At 37.8% G+C, this 20,213-nt stretch overlaps 1 protein-coding gene across 1 annotated transcript in view; it reads left to right on the forward strand.

Moving 5' to 3' along the window:
- LOC149252918 (purple acid phosphatase 4-like) overlaps positions 1-18,158 on the forward strand; it is a 66,946-nt gene extending 48,788 nt beyond the window's left edge. The window contains exons 5-8 of the mRNA XM_089459829.1: positions 9,228-9,368; positions 9,814-9,956; positions 10,032-10,160; positions 18,067-18,158. Of these exons, the coding sequence (XP_089315955.1) occupies positions 9,228-9,368; positions 9,814-9,956; positions 10,032-10,160; positions 18,067-18,138 (485 nt within the window). The 3' untranslated portion in view covers positions 18,139-18,158. The remainder of the gene's footprint in view (positions 1-9,227; positions 9,369-9,813; positions 9,957-10,031; positions 10,161-18,066) is intronic.
- Positions 18,159-20,213: the final 2,055 nt, after the last annotated feature.

Raw genomic sequence — 20,213 nt, forward strand, 5'->3', positions numbered from 1 at the left:
TTTTTCGGGTCGGAGTCACTATTTACGAAAAGTACTCCTCGATCATACTGGTCGGGCGGTTCTTTCGAGCATTGTTTTATACTTTTTTGGGCTCGAGAGACACAACTCTACGAAAAAGGACCCCCTGGAGTCTTTCTTTTCCGCTGTCTTTTCAGATTCTCTAAACAAGAAAAGACGCCGAGTTTTTCCTTTGTCAGACTCGTTAAAACTTAATGACATCGGGCATTGTCGAAATGACACTCTCCAAGCATATGCTATTCCCGTCAAGCTTGTCATCCAAAAATAATCGGGGTACCTGCCAGAAATGGTGGGGAAAAGGGAACAATAATAATTGTCGTGTCGGCAGTATGTCACTCTTGAACATGGCACTGGTCTGCATTCGTGTCGGGTGGGGATTTCTCATCTTGTTTCACACTAGCCTCCGTGGGTTCGGGTTATCCTATTTGGCCTCTCATTTTCCCATTGCCTTGTCACCATGCCCTCTGCTCATTTGATGTCAGATACTGCCAAATCCACTGTCGTGCCGCTGATATGTTCAAGAGAAGTTGACCTCTGCAACAGTGCAACCTCCTCTGATGTCTCACACAAAACATTTTATCTCTGTCTCGTGTCGATGATGTGGGAGACATTATGGCCCACCTTCGATCAAGGTCACTTCCTGTCGACTTCAGCTCATTATCTAGGAAGGTGACTTAGAGACTCCCTTCAGGTGCCTTAGAGCCTGCATGCCTCAATGGCAGGTTCTCCGTGTTCGACGCGAGGTTTTCATCATTGGCCTCCGATCGGATGATTCTGCGGGTGTTCGACACCAGCTCATTGATTCACACGCCACGGATTGTACCTATAGTACCTTGAGGACCATTGTCATTATTGGTGGTACCTCTCGCGTCTGTTAACAGTTTTCATCATTGACTGGTAATCAGACGATGTTCATGCATGTTCGACTTCAGCTCATGTATTCACATGCTTGGACTTGTACTTTGTTCGGGTCGGGACGGAGCGCAAGACCCTGGATCTCTGTCTGTTATGATCCAGGCTGCGATTTTGTGGATGATCATGATCATTACATGACTCATTGATGGATGGTTGCGCCCATACCTGAGTCTTCATGGATGGTTGCGACCATACCTTATCATTACTATAGTCTCTTTAGCTGGGTGGCTGTGCCCATTCCACAGACCTTCTTCGCATGTCTTTTGGATGGCTGCGCCCATGCCTAGACTGCATGTACTTGATTATCAGAGATATTCGGTCCTTCCTGGTGGTGTCCCAGTTCAGCGAGTTTTGTAAAGCATTTCACCCCTCCCACTCTCTCGGTCTTCATGCTTTAGGGGGCATCTGTTACGCAGTAATTTCTCACTGTCTCCCTGTCAGTCTCCCTACTGTGTCAGGAGTTCAAAATAATCAAGCTCATGCTCTCTAAACTGGCCAAATGACCCACTTTGCCAAAGTTTTCATCATCAGCGCGACTGTTATTAAAATAACCGCGCTGACTGGCGCTTCATAACAGATCACATGCACTGCCAGCGCGAAAGCACACGCGTTTTCCGCGCTGGTCGAATTTCATGAGCCAGCGCAGTCTCTGTTTGTATTAAGTCGCGCTGACATGGGCCTGTCTATTATTACTTTGCGATGTCAGCGCTCCAGTCCAGTTATGCACTCGCGTTGATCCTGTTTGGGCGAGTTTGTTCTAACAGTCGGCCTTCCAGATGACTCCAGACCTGGTTGTTAGCCTTGCAAATGTCGCCCTACCTTCTCTGGCATGTCTGTTCGTCATTTGAGCCACCTTCCTTGGAGATAAGCTCATCCTCCCACCTTTCATGGAGACTCCTTCTCTTATTTATACCTCTACCATTGCCATGAGCAGCTAGTTTTGGATTGTGTGGAGTTTATAGTGCTCAGATTGCTGCTACCATAGGTAGTTGGTGTGGTAAGTGTGGAATTGCTAGATAGCTTAAGGAAGGTTGTGGAGTGTTGCTTATGTGAGAGAGAGTTCTTGTCTTGGGAGATCTACCTCTAAGGGTGAATGCTTAAGAGACTTGCTGGCTGGACCCTCTTGAGAAGGATTCGACGTCAGAACATTTGGTTGTACTCTTCTCTGTTATTGATTAATAATAGATGACTACTATTATGGTTCCATTCTCATTTGTCTTTGTAATGGTTAATGTGAATTACATCCTTTCTCACTGATGTATAATTGCTTTTATTAGATTTCACGCTTGTGTTTGTCTTTCTCTTCGTGGGTGCAAGTATCTATTCGCGGAGATCGTGGAAGATCGTGACCAGACAGAGCGAAGGAGCGAGAGTGGCATCTCTTCATCAAACAATAGCGTTGGAATCCAAGTAGGTGTCCATTGCCTACCTTTTAATTGCAATTAGGAACTTGCATAGTAGCATTGACTGATTGTTGCTAGACCCGTTCTGGGCTAGTAGGGATTGCCTCTATCCGTAGAGGGGATTTACCTCTCCAACAATCTCTGTACCAGAGGCACTTGTGAAGTCTGTGAGAATTTCCATTATTTTTTTCTTCTTTGAGCAATGCCTATTCATACAGCATGACGTCATCAACAAATTGCTAGTGGGTTAGAGGGAGATTGTTTCCCCAGAGTCTTAGGCCCTTATATTGTTCGCTGTATACTTTAGCTTTTATGAGTCTTCTTAGTCCTTCGGCTAGAAGGATAAACAAAAACAGAGATAACGGGTCACCTTGCCTGAGCCCTCTGGTCGCATTGAAAGATTCTATAGGTGATCCGTTAAGAAGTATTGATAAAACTGGAGTGGTTATCATTGACATTACCCAACTTATCCATCTTTCATCGAAGCCGAATGCCTTTAGGAATTTTTGGAGGTATCCCCAATTTAGTCTGTCATAAGCTTGGGCTAAGTCTAATTTTATCAGCATCCCTTTGGTTTTTGAATTTTTTAATGAGTGTATTGCTTCTTGTGCCATCACTATGCCATCTGTTATTTGTCTGCCTTTGACAAACCATGTCTGCTCTTGGGATATCAACCCAGGTAGTATTGGTTTCGGTCAGTTCACCATTATTGTAGCTAAGCTTTTATATATAACATTGCAAAGAGCTATAGGTCGGAATCCTTGTGGTTCTTTTGAGTGCTCCATCTTTGGCATTAGGGCTAGAAATGTAGCGTCCAGAGCCGGATGCATTCTTTTGGTGCATCTGGATTCCTCTACTACATTCATTATGTCTTTGCTCATGACGTTCCACGTAGCTTGAAAGAATTCTGAAGTGAATCCATTAGGCCCAGGTGCTTTATTCTTTGCCATATTTTTTATTACCTCCTCCACCTCTGCTTTCGTTATGACTCTTAGGAGAGCCAAATTTTGATCTCTATTTACTAGTTTGGGGATATGTTGACTAATTTTGCAAATGTTGTCCTCCCTTCTGATATTTGGTTATGTCGGGAGCCCTTTGAAATGCTGAACCAACAAATTCTCCATTTAGTCTTTCTAAGTTAGCCTATTGCCTTGTTGGTCCTTTAGGGAGAAAATTTTATTTTGCTGTCTATGTTGTACCATTACTTTATGGAAGAATTTCGTGTTTCTTTCCCCTTCTTTTAGCTATTGAATTCTTGATTTTTATTTCCAAAGGATTTCCTCTTGTTTTCTCCTTTCTTCCAGATTATTTAGCACCAGTCGTTCCCCTTCTGCTAGCTCTTCACTTTTTCCTTCATCTATGATTTTTTGTTGTATTTGTTTCATCTTTATCTGGAGTGTTTCTTGTTCCTTTTGTATGTTTCCAAATTCTTCTCTGTTCCATTTCTTTATCCTCCCTTTTAGGTCTTTTATTTTGTGTTGGAGGGTGTGCATTTGGTTTCTTCCTTCCATCACAGTCTCAGTCTCTTTCCACCAATTCTTCATATTATTGATCAAGGTGGGTTCTCTTAGCTAGAATGCCTCAAACCTAAAGGGTCTATTCTGGTTCTGATGATTCATAGCTATTTCTAATTTAATAGGCCAATGGTCCGACCCTAAACACGGGAGGATTGTTGCTTCATAGAAAATATATTTTCCAATGAAGTGTTCTGTTGCTAAGAATCTGTCTAACCTGGATGCTATCTATATGCTCCCTCCCATTCGATTTTTCTACATGTATTTTCCATTTATGGTTGGAATATCCACAAATTTTAGTTCTGCTTGAAGGTCCCTAAATCTCTCCATCTTTGACTCTTCTCTTTGATGACCTCCTTTCTTCTCCTCTATTGATGTTGTCAAGTTAAAGTCCCTTGCTATCATCCATAGATTCTCCTCGTGGAGTTTTCCAAGCTGTTGTAATTGAAGGAGGAAGCTTCCTCTTTCCGCTGGGATATGAGGGTCGTATACTGCAGAGACTAAAAACCATTCTCTGTTTTCGATTAGCTGGAATCGTCCTGTGAGGATTCTTTTCATGCCTATCCAATAATCTACAGTAATCTCTTCAAGGTTCCATAGTATTGCTATACCTCCCGCACTGCCTTTCGCATCTATTGACATGCATTCATATTTCGATTTTATTTTTTTTAGGATTTCCTCCATTTTCCTTCCTGCAATTTTTGTTTCCTGTATCAGCATCAGTTGAGGTTTTTCTTTTCTTAGCCTTTCTGCTAAGTGTCTCTTTTTTCCTCTACTATTAAGGCCTATTATATTCCAAGATGTAATTATCATTGGGTTGCTTGGTTAATTTAGTGGAATACCGCTGATAGCAGTACTACCCTCCCTGTATTTACTAGCATTTATCCCATGATCTGTATTGATTCCTGTAGGTTTCTTCAACCTCTTTTCTTTCCACCTTTTTCTTTGCTCTAGTGGTCTTCAGTGTTGTACTGTTGAAGTCCTAGTTGTTCTGCCATCTCCATTTTCCCTTGTCCGTGTTTCGCTTGGTGCTGTTGAAATGTTTCTCTGTATAGTCATTTTTGCTCTTCTGGAATGAATCGTTCGTCCAGGTGTCTCCATTCATTTAGTAGTTTCCTCAACACCTCTTCTTCTGAGCTTAGTTCTTCTCCTCTGCTTGTATCTATTTCCATTGTAGCATTATCCATCTTCTCCCTCTCTTCCTTTTCCTCCTTCTTTGTCAGTTCGCTCTGGGCTTTCCTCTTAGGTTTTGATTTACCTTGGCTTGTGCTGCTTTCCTTTCCTTTTCCCCCCTGATAGTCCATTGTTTGGGTCTCATTATTATCTTCTTATTCTTCTTGTAGTACTTCAAAGCTGTTTGTATTGCTAGGCTGGGCTTGTTGTTCTTTCTTTCCCCCGCTGGTATTCTCTCTTGTTTGTCTTCTTTTGCTTTTTACTTCTTGAAACCCTTCCTTGTCTTCTTGGTTTTTCCTCTACTGTTTATCCCTGCACTCCTCTTCTTCTATATTGAGTGGGCATTCCTTAAAAATATGTCCATACTCATGACATCTTCTACATCTAAATGGAATATGTTCATAGTCGAGGGTTTGTTGCCAGACATCTTCATGATACTCTAATTCTACTGTATTTGGAATAGGGTCAGCTATATTCATGTAAACCCATACCGGCGTTGCCAAGAATTTTTCCTTGTCTGTGTTATAACATTCTTTTGAGTATCTGATGAACAATCCAACATTATAATGAAAATAAGGGCCATTCTCAAAAACTTTTGCTTTATCTTGCAGGTTCGAGAATATTACCGTGAAGAAGCCTCTTGCTCCCAGCTTTAGCTCGATGTGGCCTCGGGGTTGCCATTTTTGCTGAATCCATTTGGTGAGATCCTTTTCCGTCGGCCATACTCCAATGAACTTGCATATGAGCGCATGGTCTTTCATATAACTTCTGTATCGCTCTAGTTTGTTCATCGGGATTATGAATCTTGGTTTCTCCATCACACATGGTAAACATTTGCCTTTGCTGCCTGCCTGCCATCGTGCTCCAAGGATAGGTCCTGGTTTTCTTGTTTCTCCTGCCTGATTACTGGTGTTCTGGCCTTCCCCTGCCTCCGCATCTCGATAGGAGGGGAGCTCTCCCCCCCTCCTCCTTTATCATTTTCTTCTGATTCTTGGTTTTTGTGTCTGTCTCTTGCTGCAGTTTGTATTTCTTCCTAGCACCGCCTAACTCATGGCCGCCTGACCATTAGGGTTGCAGAGCATTTTTTTCCATGATGCAAGTATTATTTGAACGCTCTGATGCTCTTATGATTTAAACACATCGGTGCAATTTTTTCGATAAGTGCACCAATAGGGTTTAAAACCTATATGAAATTTTATTTTGATACAAAATGACATATTAATCTCAAATTATCCTTTAAGACAATGCATCCACATGAATTATAATAGTTTATAATATATTTTTTCAGCTTAAAGTCACCTTATTCTTGAAAAATGGTTTGAAAACTATATTGACATTCAAAATGTGGTTATATGGTTCTCAAGATTAATTTTAGATATGCATACAAAATCTTATTCTGATTTTTCTCAAATGCAGGGACAAAATATCAATAATATCAAATGGCCAATTCTTCAAATTCCAACTTGTTCCATATTGCTGATCAAATCCCTTCGCGAAGTTCTCCCTTTCCATCTCCAGTAAATTTAGATTTTATTTATATTTTGATTAACTAATTGATTTTTTTTTAAATCCATGTCAATTTGAATACAATTGTATCCAAATTTGCAGGATCCTTATTCAGTATCGAGTCCAGATGCATAAAATATTTCTGCATTTCAAAAACGTTCGAAGCTCTTATGAGGAGAAACATATCGCAAGCGGTTGGTGGATGAAAATGGACAACCTCTTCACCCTTCCAATTGGAACATCTCATCTTCCAGCCACAATCTTGGATCAACAATGGTAATAATTGTCTGGTATAACGTAATTTCAAGAAACCAATTGCATTGACGTCCTTACTAATATCCTTGATATTGTACTAATGCCGTTCAATATTTTTTGAAATTAGGATTCTAGTAATGATGAGCGACCCACCTACCACCTTCTAGTGCACCCCACTACAACGTCAACTTGAGAGAAGGTCGCATTAAGAGAAAGACTCAGAGAGGAAACATACAAATAATGTTTAATCAAATCACTTATTCAATTCCCACTACATCCATATTCACCAATTATGAATGACTACAATAATAGTAGTTCACCATCACAAGTTGGAAATGGAGGCAATCAAATAGAGTTTGGTACGAATGATTACTTATGGGATACGAATGCCATGGAGGCGATGTTGTTAGATGCATTTCAGAACGATGAGCTGGGGGATGATTCTCATATCATTGATACTTTATTCAGAAGGCTGAAATCTACTTCCACCACCCCTCTCTTTGGACCTAACGGAAAGTGAAAGTCTACTCAGTTGGGGACAATGATGTTGCTATACAACTTGAAAACAAAGTTTGACATGTCAAATGCACATTTCTCAATAATATTGAGGTAATTCACCTACATGATTGATAAAGTCCCTTATATTTTGAGAAATCTTGTCACACAATCAACATTAAAAATGGTTGATTTTACAAACGTTAAATATTGACATTTTACAATATATTCCCTACCAACTACAGGTTATTCAAAGATAAGGTTCTTCTAAGTGATAATGTCTTGCTAGGTAACTACGAAGAGGAAAATAAATTGTTGAAAATGTTGGGTGTTGAGTACATATCATATCATGCATGTTAGAATGATTATATTCTATATAGAAGAGAATCTGCACACAAAGAGATATGTCCGAAACATGGGCATGATAGGTACCATACTTAAAAAAAATAGGTAACTCTCATGGTCCTCCACATAAGATATTGAGGTACATGCCTATAATCCCAAGGATTCAAAGACTCTTTTGTTGCAAAGAATTAGCTATGTTGCAGGGATGGCATGCCTCACATAGAAGTGAGTCAGGAGTTATGTGAATCGCAATAGATTCAATAACCATGAAACATATAGAAAATACATGGTCTGAAAAATTCAAGGATGAAGTACAAAGTCTACGACTCAACATAGCCATGGATGGCGTTAATCCATATTCCCTCCAAAACACCAACTATTTTGTTTGGCCTGTAGTAATGATCAATACCAATATCCTCCCATGGTTGTCAATGAAGAATGAAAATTTTATGTTGGCTATGATAGTCCCTGGTAGAAGAAAAGTGAAGAATATGGATGTCTACTTACAACCATTGGTGGATGAATTGAAGGAATTATGGGAAGGGATACATGTGTATGATGTATCAAGACCCATCGCAACAAAAAGTAGTTTTACTTGTATAGCATATGTGCTTACACCATACCTGATTATCTAGGCTGAGGAGTTTGCTCTAGTAGATTACATTTGTATTGATTTGTTTATATACATAACAATGTTGTTTCACATATTAATTCAATTTATTACAATTATTTTGATCTTCATGTTCACTAATGTGCTAGCCTGTACATAATAATTTCACAAGTATTGTAACAAAAGGGTACATGGATGTAAATGTTGCAGACCTTCTCTGAAGGCTAGGTGGTTTGACCACCTACGAAAGCCAATGTATGACTGCTATAGAGTATTCTTCCTAGAAGAACACCCTTACAGAAGAGAAACATCCACTTTCAATGGTAAACTAGAGAGAACCCAAAAGCCTGCAAGAATGACACCAACTGATTGACTTAGAAGAGAATATGCACACAAAGATTTATGTGGTTATATTAATATCAAATTATATTACATGTTTGTTCAACATGTAATATATATTTTTTTGTTAAGATTTTTTTTTGATTTAATATTGTTAATTGGGTTAATTTTATTTACATTCACATGTTTGTTCAACATGTAATATATTTTTTTGTTAAGATTTTTTTTGATTTAATAGTGTTAATTGGGTTTATCTTATGTGATTGGGGAATGATGTCGATCTTTTTTCTTACACAATGTAAGATTTTTTTGACTTAATATTGTCAATTAGGTTTATCTTGCCTGATTGGGGAATGATGTCAATCTTTTTTCTCACATTCAATTAGGGCAAGGAACATGAATACTCTGGAGAACTAGAACATGTATATTCTTCATATAAAATATTCTAGAAGACCAGAACATGTATATTCTTCATATAAAATATTCTAGAAGACCAGAACATGTATATTCCTCATATAAAATATAAAATAATTTCTACATGAAAAAAATACTCAACAATTCAACTCGACAAATTATATAAACTACTCAAACCACAGTTTGATTTTGATGTTTCTGTGTTTTCTATATTAACCATGAAATCATATACCTCTGCAGTTTTAGGCAACCATGACTACAGAGGGGACGTTTTGGCCCAGCTGGATCCAGTTTTGAAAGAAATTGATAGCAGATGGCTTTGTCAAAGATCATTCACCATCAAATACGACCTCAGTACATTACCTTTTTCTTCTGCAAATGGTATGTTATAAATTCATAACTTGCCATTCCAAATTTCATATTTCTGTTTGCACTATTTTATCTGTGTTGAAAGTAATGCTTCCATGTCATGTATAGTTGTTATTAAAAATTACAAAAAATCAATCCAAATTTCATATTTCTGTTTGCACTATTTTATCTATGTTGAAAGTAATGCTTCCATGTCATGTATAGTTGTTATTAAAAATTACAAAAAATCAATCTAGAAATTATGTTTCGAGATATATCAATCTAGAAATTATATTTCTCATATATAAATAGTAATTATGATCTAAATGTGTCGAAATCCTTAATTTACGTAGTATTTGCATTTTTACCAAGAACAAGCCATAGTTGTTTGGCACAGGAAGAGGTTTCTCATGAGAATGAAAAATTGTTTTTTATGTTTTTGTCTTTTTTAAATATTTTTTCCCCTTTTGGGTTGCAGAGCTAGAATGTCCTTCGATTGCGGAGCTGTATTTTGTGGATACATCGCCATTTGTCGATAAATACTGGAAGATACCCAATGAAGATACCTATGATTGGCGGGGTGTTATTCCCAGAGATACATATCTTCGACAACAGTTGCAGGTAAATTTATAAATATAGAAAGCCATAATTAGATGTGAAGTCAGATAGATAAATATAACCTATGAAATTGCATAGGACTTGGAAACAGCTCTAAGGAGTTCAAATGCAACATGGAAATTAGCAATTGGGCATCATACACTAAGAAGTGTTGGTGATCATGGTGACACAGAAGAACTCGTTCAACAATTGTTACCAATCCTAGAAGTAAGTTTTTCAGAACGAAAAAGCGTAATTGTATTATATTGAGACTATATAAAGGTTCCAGATAGTACAAATATCAAGCTTTTAGAAGCTGGATGATCTTGATCTAGAAAACAAAAACTGAAGGATGTGTTCCTTCATAAAGGGAAAAAACGATATGAGCCATTCCAAACATCAAAAAACATACAAGTTTTATATGCATCACATGCAGAACATTTCTGAGATGAAACCTTGATTTCAGAGATTGTTGGACATCCATATATCATACATATACGAAGATTAAACAAAAAGGATGAAAAATAGTAGACCTGGAAATAATCAAAGGTGAGTTAAGATCCAGGGATTGAGAAGTCCTGAATAATACAAGATTTCTCGCCATATATTACCTTCATGGACCAGGAACCTGTTTCTAGTAGAAGACCTTCCTTTGACAGGCTATCCGCTTGCTGGTTCTGAGCTCGGTAAATGTGTTGAATGGAGCAATCTTTCACAAGTCCCCAAAAAAACATAATCCTGTCCATCCAACCTGCAAGGTGTGGGCTCCTAATATGGCAATTTCCCTTGACATGATCAATCATTGTTTTGGAGTCACCAAAAATTGAAATAGACTGTATATAAAAAAAAATGCAGAAAGCAAGAAGACCCGCTAGAGCCCTCGCCTCAGCCATGCTATTTGTGCCCTTTCCTCCATTCCATGAAATAAAATATTGAAGATTCTCATCCATTATGATGTGAACCCTGCAACCACAAGAGTTTTGCTGCTCAGCACCATCAAAAAACGCTCTTGGGGTCCTTGAGAGATAAACTTCCTGCTCATTTCTGTTGCCACTTTTCGTTTTGGGCTGTTTTTTCGAAACGGAATCATAGATGGATATGATATGTTGCAAAATAGTCTTGAGGGGGTCCTTTATTTCTTTGAAGATTTTGTTGTTCCTCCACCTCCATGCACACCATAGGACAATAATAATAATTGATCTCCATGAATCTCTCTGCCCACTCCACCATTCAAAAGCTGCATGCGTTGAAGCATGAAAAACAAGAGGGAAACCATATAGAATTGCCAAGTCATGCCATATTTGCTGAATAGATTGGCATTGGAAGAACATATGATAATTGGATTCCTCGGCTGATTCACACATTAAGCATCTACTCGGCCCGTGCCAATTCCTTTTCTTTAGATTTTCCCAGGACAGATTTTTATTGTGGAACACCAGCCACGAGAAGTATATTAATTTTGGAGAGCATCCTAATTTCCAGAAGACTGGTGGATACTTAGGATTAGAGTGCATGGTCTTTAATCCAATCAGATCTGTATAAATGTCCTTTACACGAACCTGTAAATTTGCTTTTGGCACCTTCCAGATTAGATAATCTTCTGGCCTTGACCGATGAAAGCCGCAGCTTCTCAGCGCATCCTTTACAGTGTTCCAATGCCTTGCCAGAGACTCTGACATGCCTAGATCAATGGCCTCTTTCCAAAGAGGAAGTGGGCCTTGCCATGCTGTTATGAGCTTATCCCACGTAAAAATACCTTTTCTATGGAAGAAGATTAGAAGCCTTTCGGGGATGGATGTGCTCTCTCGCCCACTCAAGATGGGGTCTATTCCAATTAGGATTCTGCTGCCGAATTGTAAGCTCCATTTCATATTCTTTAGAAAATATTGCTCAATTTTACGAAAACTGAGCCATATAGCTGACCCATATGTGGCTCCGATCCTTCCTAATCTGAACCAGTATTCCATGTATTTACCTTTCATATATTTCTTTTTAATAGTAATGCTCCATGGCCCTTCCCCAAAAATTCCTCTCCACAATGATTTGCATAGGAGTGCTTTACCAAAAGTACTCAAATCCAATAATCCCCATCCTCCTTAGATCTTCGGAATAAATATCCTTTCCATTTTAGAAAGATGATATTTTCTCTGATCCAATTTGCCGCCCCATATAAAATTTTCAGTTATCTTGTTCATTTTCTGGATGATACTTGCAGGGAGAAAAAAAATGTGTGCCCAATATACAACCAGTTGCGTTAATACTGCTTGTGTTAGAACAATTCTTCCTGCCAAAGATAAACACTTGTATTCCCAAGCAGATATATTTTTGTAGTACCTATCTATTAACCATTGCCAGTCCATTTTAGAGTAACCCTTGGCTTTTAGCTAAAAACCCAGATATTTTAATCCGTCCTTGATAGATCTCATCTCTACTCCAAAAAACTTAGAAATCCATTCCACTATTTCCATATTGACGTCATTGTGGAAAAGGATGGATTTTGCCTTGTTTATTTGTAACCCAGTAGCGCTTTGGAACCTATTCAGAATGTTATTGAGACATATCCACGAGACCCTGCAAAGCATTGCAAAAATGAGCACATCGTCGACAAATAAGTTGTGCGAGATGTAGTTGTTCCTGCAAATCTTAACAGGCCTGCACCTGTTTTCAGAGACTGCCCTATTTATATGAAGGCTTAGAGAGTTCATTGCCAGGATAAACAGAAGAGGAGAAAGGGGGCATCCTTGACGAAGCCCTCTTTCTGCTGGAAAAAAAGGAGAAGGAATCCCATTTATGATGACAGCATAGTTCACATTCTCTACACATGCCATGATCCATCTTATGGAATTAGATTTCAGGCCGATCTTTGCTAATAAACATCTAATGAACCCCCAATCTAAGCAATCATATGCTTTTTGTAAATCAATTTTCAGAATGGCAGCTTCTGATTTTTTTGAGAGCATAGTAAACAGGCTTTCTTGAGTATTAGCGACGGCATCCAATATATTCCTTCCCTTTAAAAAAGCATGCTGATCCTTTGTTAGAAAACTGGCTAATGTCGCTTTAATCCTTTCAGCAATAATTTTTGTGATGATTTTGAAAGTTATATTGCATAAGGAAATCGGCCTAAAATCTTGAAAGGAGTCTGCTTCCACTTTTTTTGGGATAAGTGCTATCTGAGTGGAAGATGTGATCTGATGTATGCTGCCTGAGATTCTTGTTGCTTCAACCATCCTTAGCAAATCTTGCTTGATGATATCAAAGAAGTGAATAAAGAATTCTATTGTCCAGCCATCCGGGCTGGGACATTTGTCCTTTTTAAAGGCCTTCATTACTCCTAAAGTTCTTCCTATGTTATGGGCTGAAGCAGGCTTTCATTTTTCCATCATCAAACATTTGTGGGGTCAGGTCAATACCCCACAGGATATCCTGAAACCTGCTCTCATCCCTTCTTTTATATTGGCTTTTAAAATGTCTCATAACTTCCTTTGAGATATCTTGTTGTGAGAAGAGATAGCCCCCCTGACCATCACTTATTTTCCATATGGAATTTCTCTCACGCTTGGAGTTTGCATAGTTATGGAAAAATTTTGTGTTCCTGTCACCTTCCTTGAGCCAGATTGCCCAGTTCTTGAGTGTCCAAGAGGCTTCTTCCTGCTTCAGAAGATTTTGTTTTTTCCTTTCAAGCTCTTTTATGCGACATCTCATGCTAAAAGGAAGTGAGTTTGCATCCATAGCCTTGGATATACTGTCCAGTTCCCTCTGAGTTTCTTGAAGAGCCAATCTGTCCAACTGTCTTTTTTTAAATTGCCATTCTTTGACCACCTTTCTCATAGCGGACAGCTTGTCTCTAAAGGTCATAAACGGGGGTATCATGTCTTTTGCAGATAAATCCTTCCATGTTTTTGTTATGACTTCATTGAAGTCTGGATCTTCTAACCATATTCTATTGAATTTAAATGGGTACCCCTTTCTGAAGCCCTTTTCCCTCCAACTGAGATAAATCGGCCTATGGTCGGATATAAATACATTCCCAATGGACGAATAAGGCATGCCCATTTTATCAATAATGCTGACATGTACAATAAACCGATCAATCCTTTTTGCAATGTACGCCTCTTCTATTCTTCCATTGTCCCACGTAGGCATCATTTTGGATGGAGTTATATCTACAAGATTTCTGTGTAGAAGTTCATACTTAATGCGATCTGCGAGCGGGTCTCTCTTCCTGCAATTCCCCCATCGTTCCTCTGAGCTTAGAGTTACGTTTAGATCGCCTGCAATCATCAATGATTCAATATAAAAAATTTCTGAAGCAAATAATTTTTCCTAGAAAGGAATCCTGTTCTTATAAGGGGCGTAGATATTCAAGATATTAATGGGACAATCTTTTCCTCTGATAGATGCTGAGATGAGAATGCCCGCAAAGCATTTATAAGCTTTAGCTCTGATCCAAACAGGGTCCCATAAGACCACCAGCCCCCCGAAAGACCCTTGGCTTCCGAAGCTACCAGATACCATGAGGGAAAAATTTTCCTAAAATAGGATATGGACACATGATTGCTATGCATGGTTTCTTGAATTAAAATAATTTTTGCCTGAGCTGAGTAAAAAAGATTCTTTAGTGCCAAAAATTTTAGGTCTGCTCCCAGACGTCTAATGTTCATAGATATGATGAAGGTCATTTGGAATTTTTTTCAGCCACGCTTGCTCTAAGAGGCTGAATCTCTGACATATCAATGATGGGGACATCAACCAGGGACAGGTTTCTCACACCACTGTCTGCAACATTTGACCTCCCCCTAAAATGTCTACTACCTCCATTGTGTTTCTTTCTCACCGTTATATTTCTTGCAGAATTTGGGGTTATGAGAGGAGGCAAAGGATTTCTTGGTTTATGGATGGTTAAAGGTTCCAACTCAAGAGATTTTTTGCTTAGAAGAAAATCTAAGTCGCTGTCATACAAATTTGTTGGAGATGAGACAGGGGAGTTTAGTGGGGTGACAGATACCATTGGCTCTTTACCTTTCGTGGATGGAAAGATGTTCTTTTTGGGTATTGACAAAGATGATGAAATAAGAATGGGATGGGAGCCCACTGTAAAGTCCTTGAAAGGTTGGATGGTCGGTGGGGGAGGAATTGCTTTTTCGTCATTCGGTTCTGGGGGAGGCGTACAAAGGATAGTTGGAGTCTTATTATCAGTAGAGAAACCAATCCTAGCTGAGCTTTCAAGCTTGGAACCGTGGCTCTGAGAAAGGTCCTGAGAAAAATACTGAGGAGATTGGTTGATTTTGTTTTCCAGATTTTTAAAAACTTGCACAGCATCAAGTTCCGTCGGAGATAAACTGGCTGTAGGAGATGGCTTCTCCTTTTCAGAGAGCAGGGGAGAGTCTGTCCGGAGCTTTCCATGAAATAGTTTGCTTTTTAGAGCCGGGCGCCGAGGGAAATTTTTAATTAGGTGTCCTGTCCTGTGACATGCAGAGCATCTGAAGGGGATTCCCCAAAAATCCAGTCTTTGTTTTATTTTTAAGTCTCTCCAGGCAATCTCTATATGGTCAGGAAACCCTCCCCTGTAGGCCTTTTCAATAAGAATCCACGCTATTCTCTTGTCTTTTTCCCCAAGACACCTTGGGTCAACGTAGACAAATCTTCCAATGGAATTACCTATCTCAGCTAGAGTCTCCTTGGACCACATCTCCAGGGGAAGGTTTGGGAGCTTTACCCAAATCAAGTTATTCGAAGGAGTGTTTTTCAAAGGGTTGTACCCGATATACCACCTGTAGAGAGCAAGGAAACTCCTTCTATGAACCCAAGGACGCTTCTGAATGGTTTCTACATCACTGGCGCTTAAAAAATGAAAGCAATACCACTCCTTCATGAGATTTGAAATAATGGGAGTATATCCAATCAGTGGTTTCCACTGAACCTCAAGCCATTTTCTCATCGCGACATCATCCATTTCTGGAAAGTGCCATCTACCCACCAAGGCAAGGTCCTGTAGACTTTCTATATGCTCAGTCAGGTGGACGCTGTCCAATTTTATTGCAGTAGGGGGGGAGTGGTTTTGATAGGGTTTCGAGCCTTGTTATAGCGGCTTGTGTGTTCATGCAAAACCTTATCCTTTTGTTGAAAAACACTTTTCCTGTTGACCTCCCGAAAAGGCTGCTCTCTTTGAACCCCTTCCCTATCCCTATCAGCAACAAGCATCGATGGTTGGACAACCACGTCATCCAGAGTAGATTGCCATCCTCCAGATAACGTGGCATCCCCCCATTCCTTCTCGGCCTGAATTGTTGCCCAGATCATGGCCTCCGTGGCCGACGCATCTGACCCACAGTCCATGCGCCTCCAAAACCTTCTCCCTGGCTTAGCTATAGTACCTTTTGTCCTAGTTAGATTTCCGAATCAGGACTTTGTACCAGAATTTAATAAGCAACTGACCGATCTCTGAACATAAAACCTGGATGAGGTAATGCCAAATGAGGGAATTTAAGACACTTCTGACACTGGATCTGGCGCCAGGAAGACTCGGGAAGGATGGTTCCAGATTTCGAGAGAGGCGCGGAAATAGAAACAGCCTTTTGGCCAGAGATAATAACTATGGATGACGACACCTCTTAAGGCGAATGACAGAAAAGGGATAAGCCTAAATTCTTTATTCCCACAGGTACGGGACACGTCATCTAAGGTACAAATCCCAAATCCCTATGAGATTTGAAATTCCATGCTGGATTTGGACTATTTATTTCCGGTCCCGTGAAATGGTTTTTTCAGCCCAGAAAACCAGGGATTCCATTTTGGTGGAAAAACTACAGGCTACAGTCCATGGGAGTCCCAGATCCTTCAGAGAGTGAGAGAGTCAGCTACAGAACCAAGCTCATGAGCTTAGGCGAAACCAGTCCCTGTCAAGAAATCTTCTAGGCTTACAGAGAAACATACCAGCTCCTTGTATATTTCTAACTGGATGACGAGTCTTTGCAGACTATGCAACAGCAATATATTTCAAAAATACACCACCAGGCTCCTATTTTAAATCGAAAATATGAACAGGGTTTATAAATCACTACAAACTTCTTCAATTTGTGTATGATTACCCAAAACATTCTGAATAATCCAAACCCTGAGCAGAGAAGCTTAAAACATGCTGAGAAAACCAGATCCTGAACAGATAAACTTAAACCATGTTGAATAACCCAGACTTTGAATAGAGAAAAACTTAAAAATGGTCAATTAATAATTCAGACTCTCTTCCCATCTTTATATTTTAAAGCGCCAGAGCAGAAGATTTTTAGACTATAAACCTCACTGTAACTGTGTAACTCCATAATTCAGAGATAAAAAAATGCATCCCATAATCTGAATAGATACAGAAGACAAAGAATGTAAAGGACAAAGAGTCTGACCTTTTACCAGGCGCATGCCAAGGGGAGAGCGTCTTTTATCCTCCAGCAAACCCGAAAACCAGTAGATTTGGAGCCAAAGCAGAAACACCAAAAGATGAAAGCGGAAGGGTGAAAACGATAAGTTGCCAGCTTATGAGAGAAAGCTCAGCCCTACGCCTGGGCACGCAGGGAAAAGGGAGAGGCTAGCCAAAACTTTTCTCCCCCACCAAAGAACTGGTTATATAATGGCTTCAATGGACGATAGGCCAGTGAAAAAAGGAGTGTGCGTGTCAGCCTATGGTTTAGCATGAATGGCTATAGGCAAGTGCCATCAGGTGGCGATGGGATGAAGCGTGTCGGGAAGCAGACATGCATGGACGTTCAGACAAACAACAGCTTAAAACGTGGCGTAAACAAAAGTAAGACATGCATTGGCTCTTCGATTTACCTGCTTATCAGTGATAGGCTATGATTCTGTAAAGAACATGGCTGTGGCGACCTGGTCGGTTGCTTTCGGCTCGCATCTCCTCTCGGCACACCCCCCATCGACCTACAACCTTTCAACTCTCCATCGCTAATCCTAGAAGTAAGTTATATATTTACATCATTAGGTATCATTTTTATTTTTAAGAATGTATAATTTTAAAAAGTTACTTGTTAAAGTTTTGAATTTTTTAAAAATTGACCATTCATATATCTATTAAATTTCCAAAATAACTCATTTTTATTAATGCTCTCTATCTGTTTTGTCTCAGAAATATAACGTAGATCTCTATATCAATGGACATGATCGTTGCCTAGAGCATATCAAAAGTCTTACTGGGTAATAATAATATACTAAAAAAAACAAAAACATAATATCACATGTTTTGTTTTTATTTAGAATGAAATATTTAATAAACTTTAATTTTTATTATATTTAAAATTTCAGCCCAATCCAATTCCTAACCAGTGGAGGGGGATCAAAAGCATGGCGAGGGATGGAGAAAGGTGCTGATATGACTGGTTTGGAGATGTACTACAATGGGCAAGGTTTTATGACTCTGAAAATTACTCAGAAACATCTCTATGCTATATTCTATGATATTGAAGGCAACATTATCCATCAATTGGAATTATCTAGAAACCATACAACTTCTTCTAAGGAAGAAATGTAATAATTAGTTATATACAAGGATTGATCAGGCCTCTTAAAATGGTATAACAAAGTGTCAATATATGGAGTTTTATATATTATTTTATTAATATTGGTTTTTTTGGGTATAGACGGGAGGCAAAAACTGAAAAACTTTCTTTATATTTTTTGAATTTTTTTAAGAAAGTCAGAGCTATTTTTTAGGAAGGTAGAGCCAAATTGTATAATGTAATTTGATTTCTTTATAAAATCAATGTAAATTCAAGATGTAATTTGATATTTCCATATATGTATAATAGATTCAATGGTTTCAGATTTATTAGATGTAAAGAGGGATTAAATCTCTGGAGATATCATTAAAATTTACAGAGATATACATTTTTGGTTTTTTTAGATTTGAATTTATAAATCTTCTAAGAGTAAACACATATTCTTAACCATTATGCCCATTCAAACTGAACTTCCTAACTTCTTAAATTATCAAAACTATAGTTATCTTTTAAAATGTTTAAAAAAAAATATATACTTTTTGGAGTATAGAAATAAAATTTTGAAAGAAATATTTTAGTTAAAATGAACATTGAAATATTTTTTTCTCATTAACATTAAAATATTTTTGTTATTAATATATTTTTTAAATGTCTAGTAATTATTTCATATTGAGTAAAGGAAGGAATTCATATCTTCTTCATATTCTATTGTGAAAATTGCCTTTATCTAGTCAATAATTTTTCAATGGAGTTGTCTTTAAGTGTGATTTTTTGGAGTTTCCTGCCGGCTTGAAAAAAATTGTGGTAAAATCTTGATTTGTGTTATTTAAAGTGGTTTTTTTGACTACATATATAGATTCAACACCATGAAAAATCCCTAAGGCATTTAGATTGTGCAAAGTTCACTAGTCAACTTGTGATTTCAATGAATCCCTACCGGAATTTGGACAAATTAGATCTAAAAATAAACTATTTTTTTCTTCAAAAAATAGCACTTAAACACAACTAATTTTTCAATTTTAAATTTTTATTTTTATTTTTTTTTATAAGGCTATAATTTTTTATGCATGACTACCATTGAAATATTTTATTTATTTATTAATATTTATTTGAAATAAAAGATGTCTATTACATTATATTTATAAAATAAATCTTAAGATATTTTATTTATGACTAACATTACTAATTTTTTTTTTTATTAATATTTATTTCAAACATCATATATCTTACATGTAAAGAATGAAATTACACATCATCCATATATTTAAATATTGAAAGCATTTATTTATTAAAAATATTTTTTCTACTTTAAATTTCTTTATATATTTTTATAATACATGTTGATTTATTTATTTATAATTAGTATTAAAATATTTATTATTTATTATTAATGTGTTTGGATAACAATTTAGAATAAACTTTAATTTCTTTAATTATAATTAATATTAAAATATTTTTATTTATTATTAATAATTTTTAAATATTACATATCAATTTAATATTAAACCTCATATCTCCATATAATTAGTCTAAATCTATCTTTTCACTTTAAAAGAGATTTTCATATCAAGAGATTTGATCTCTCGGGATTAATTTCTCTCTTTAAATATGATATATTCCACATGAATACCCATGGGCCATTTTTGAGCATGTCTCCTCCGCGGCACAACCACTCCCTAGTGAGATTTGATCCTTGTCACCTTGTTGACAAGGCCCATCTTCAACAGGTTATGCTAGTAAGACTTAAGTTCTTAATGTTTACATTACATTATATTAA

This window comes from Pinus tabuliformis, chromosome 7 (genome assembly GCF_031772625.1).
Source record: "Pinus tabuliformis cultivar Carrire ecotype Pingquan chromosome 7, CPIR1, whole genome shotgun sequence".
Lineage (NCBI taxonomy): Eukaryota > Viridiplantae > Streptophyta > Pinopsida > Pinales > Pinaceae > Pinus > Pinus tabuliformis.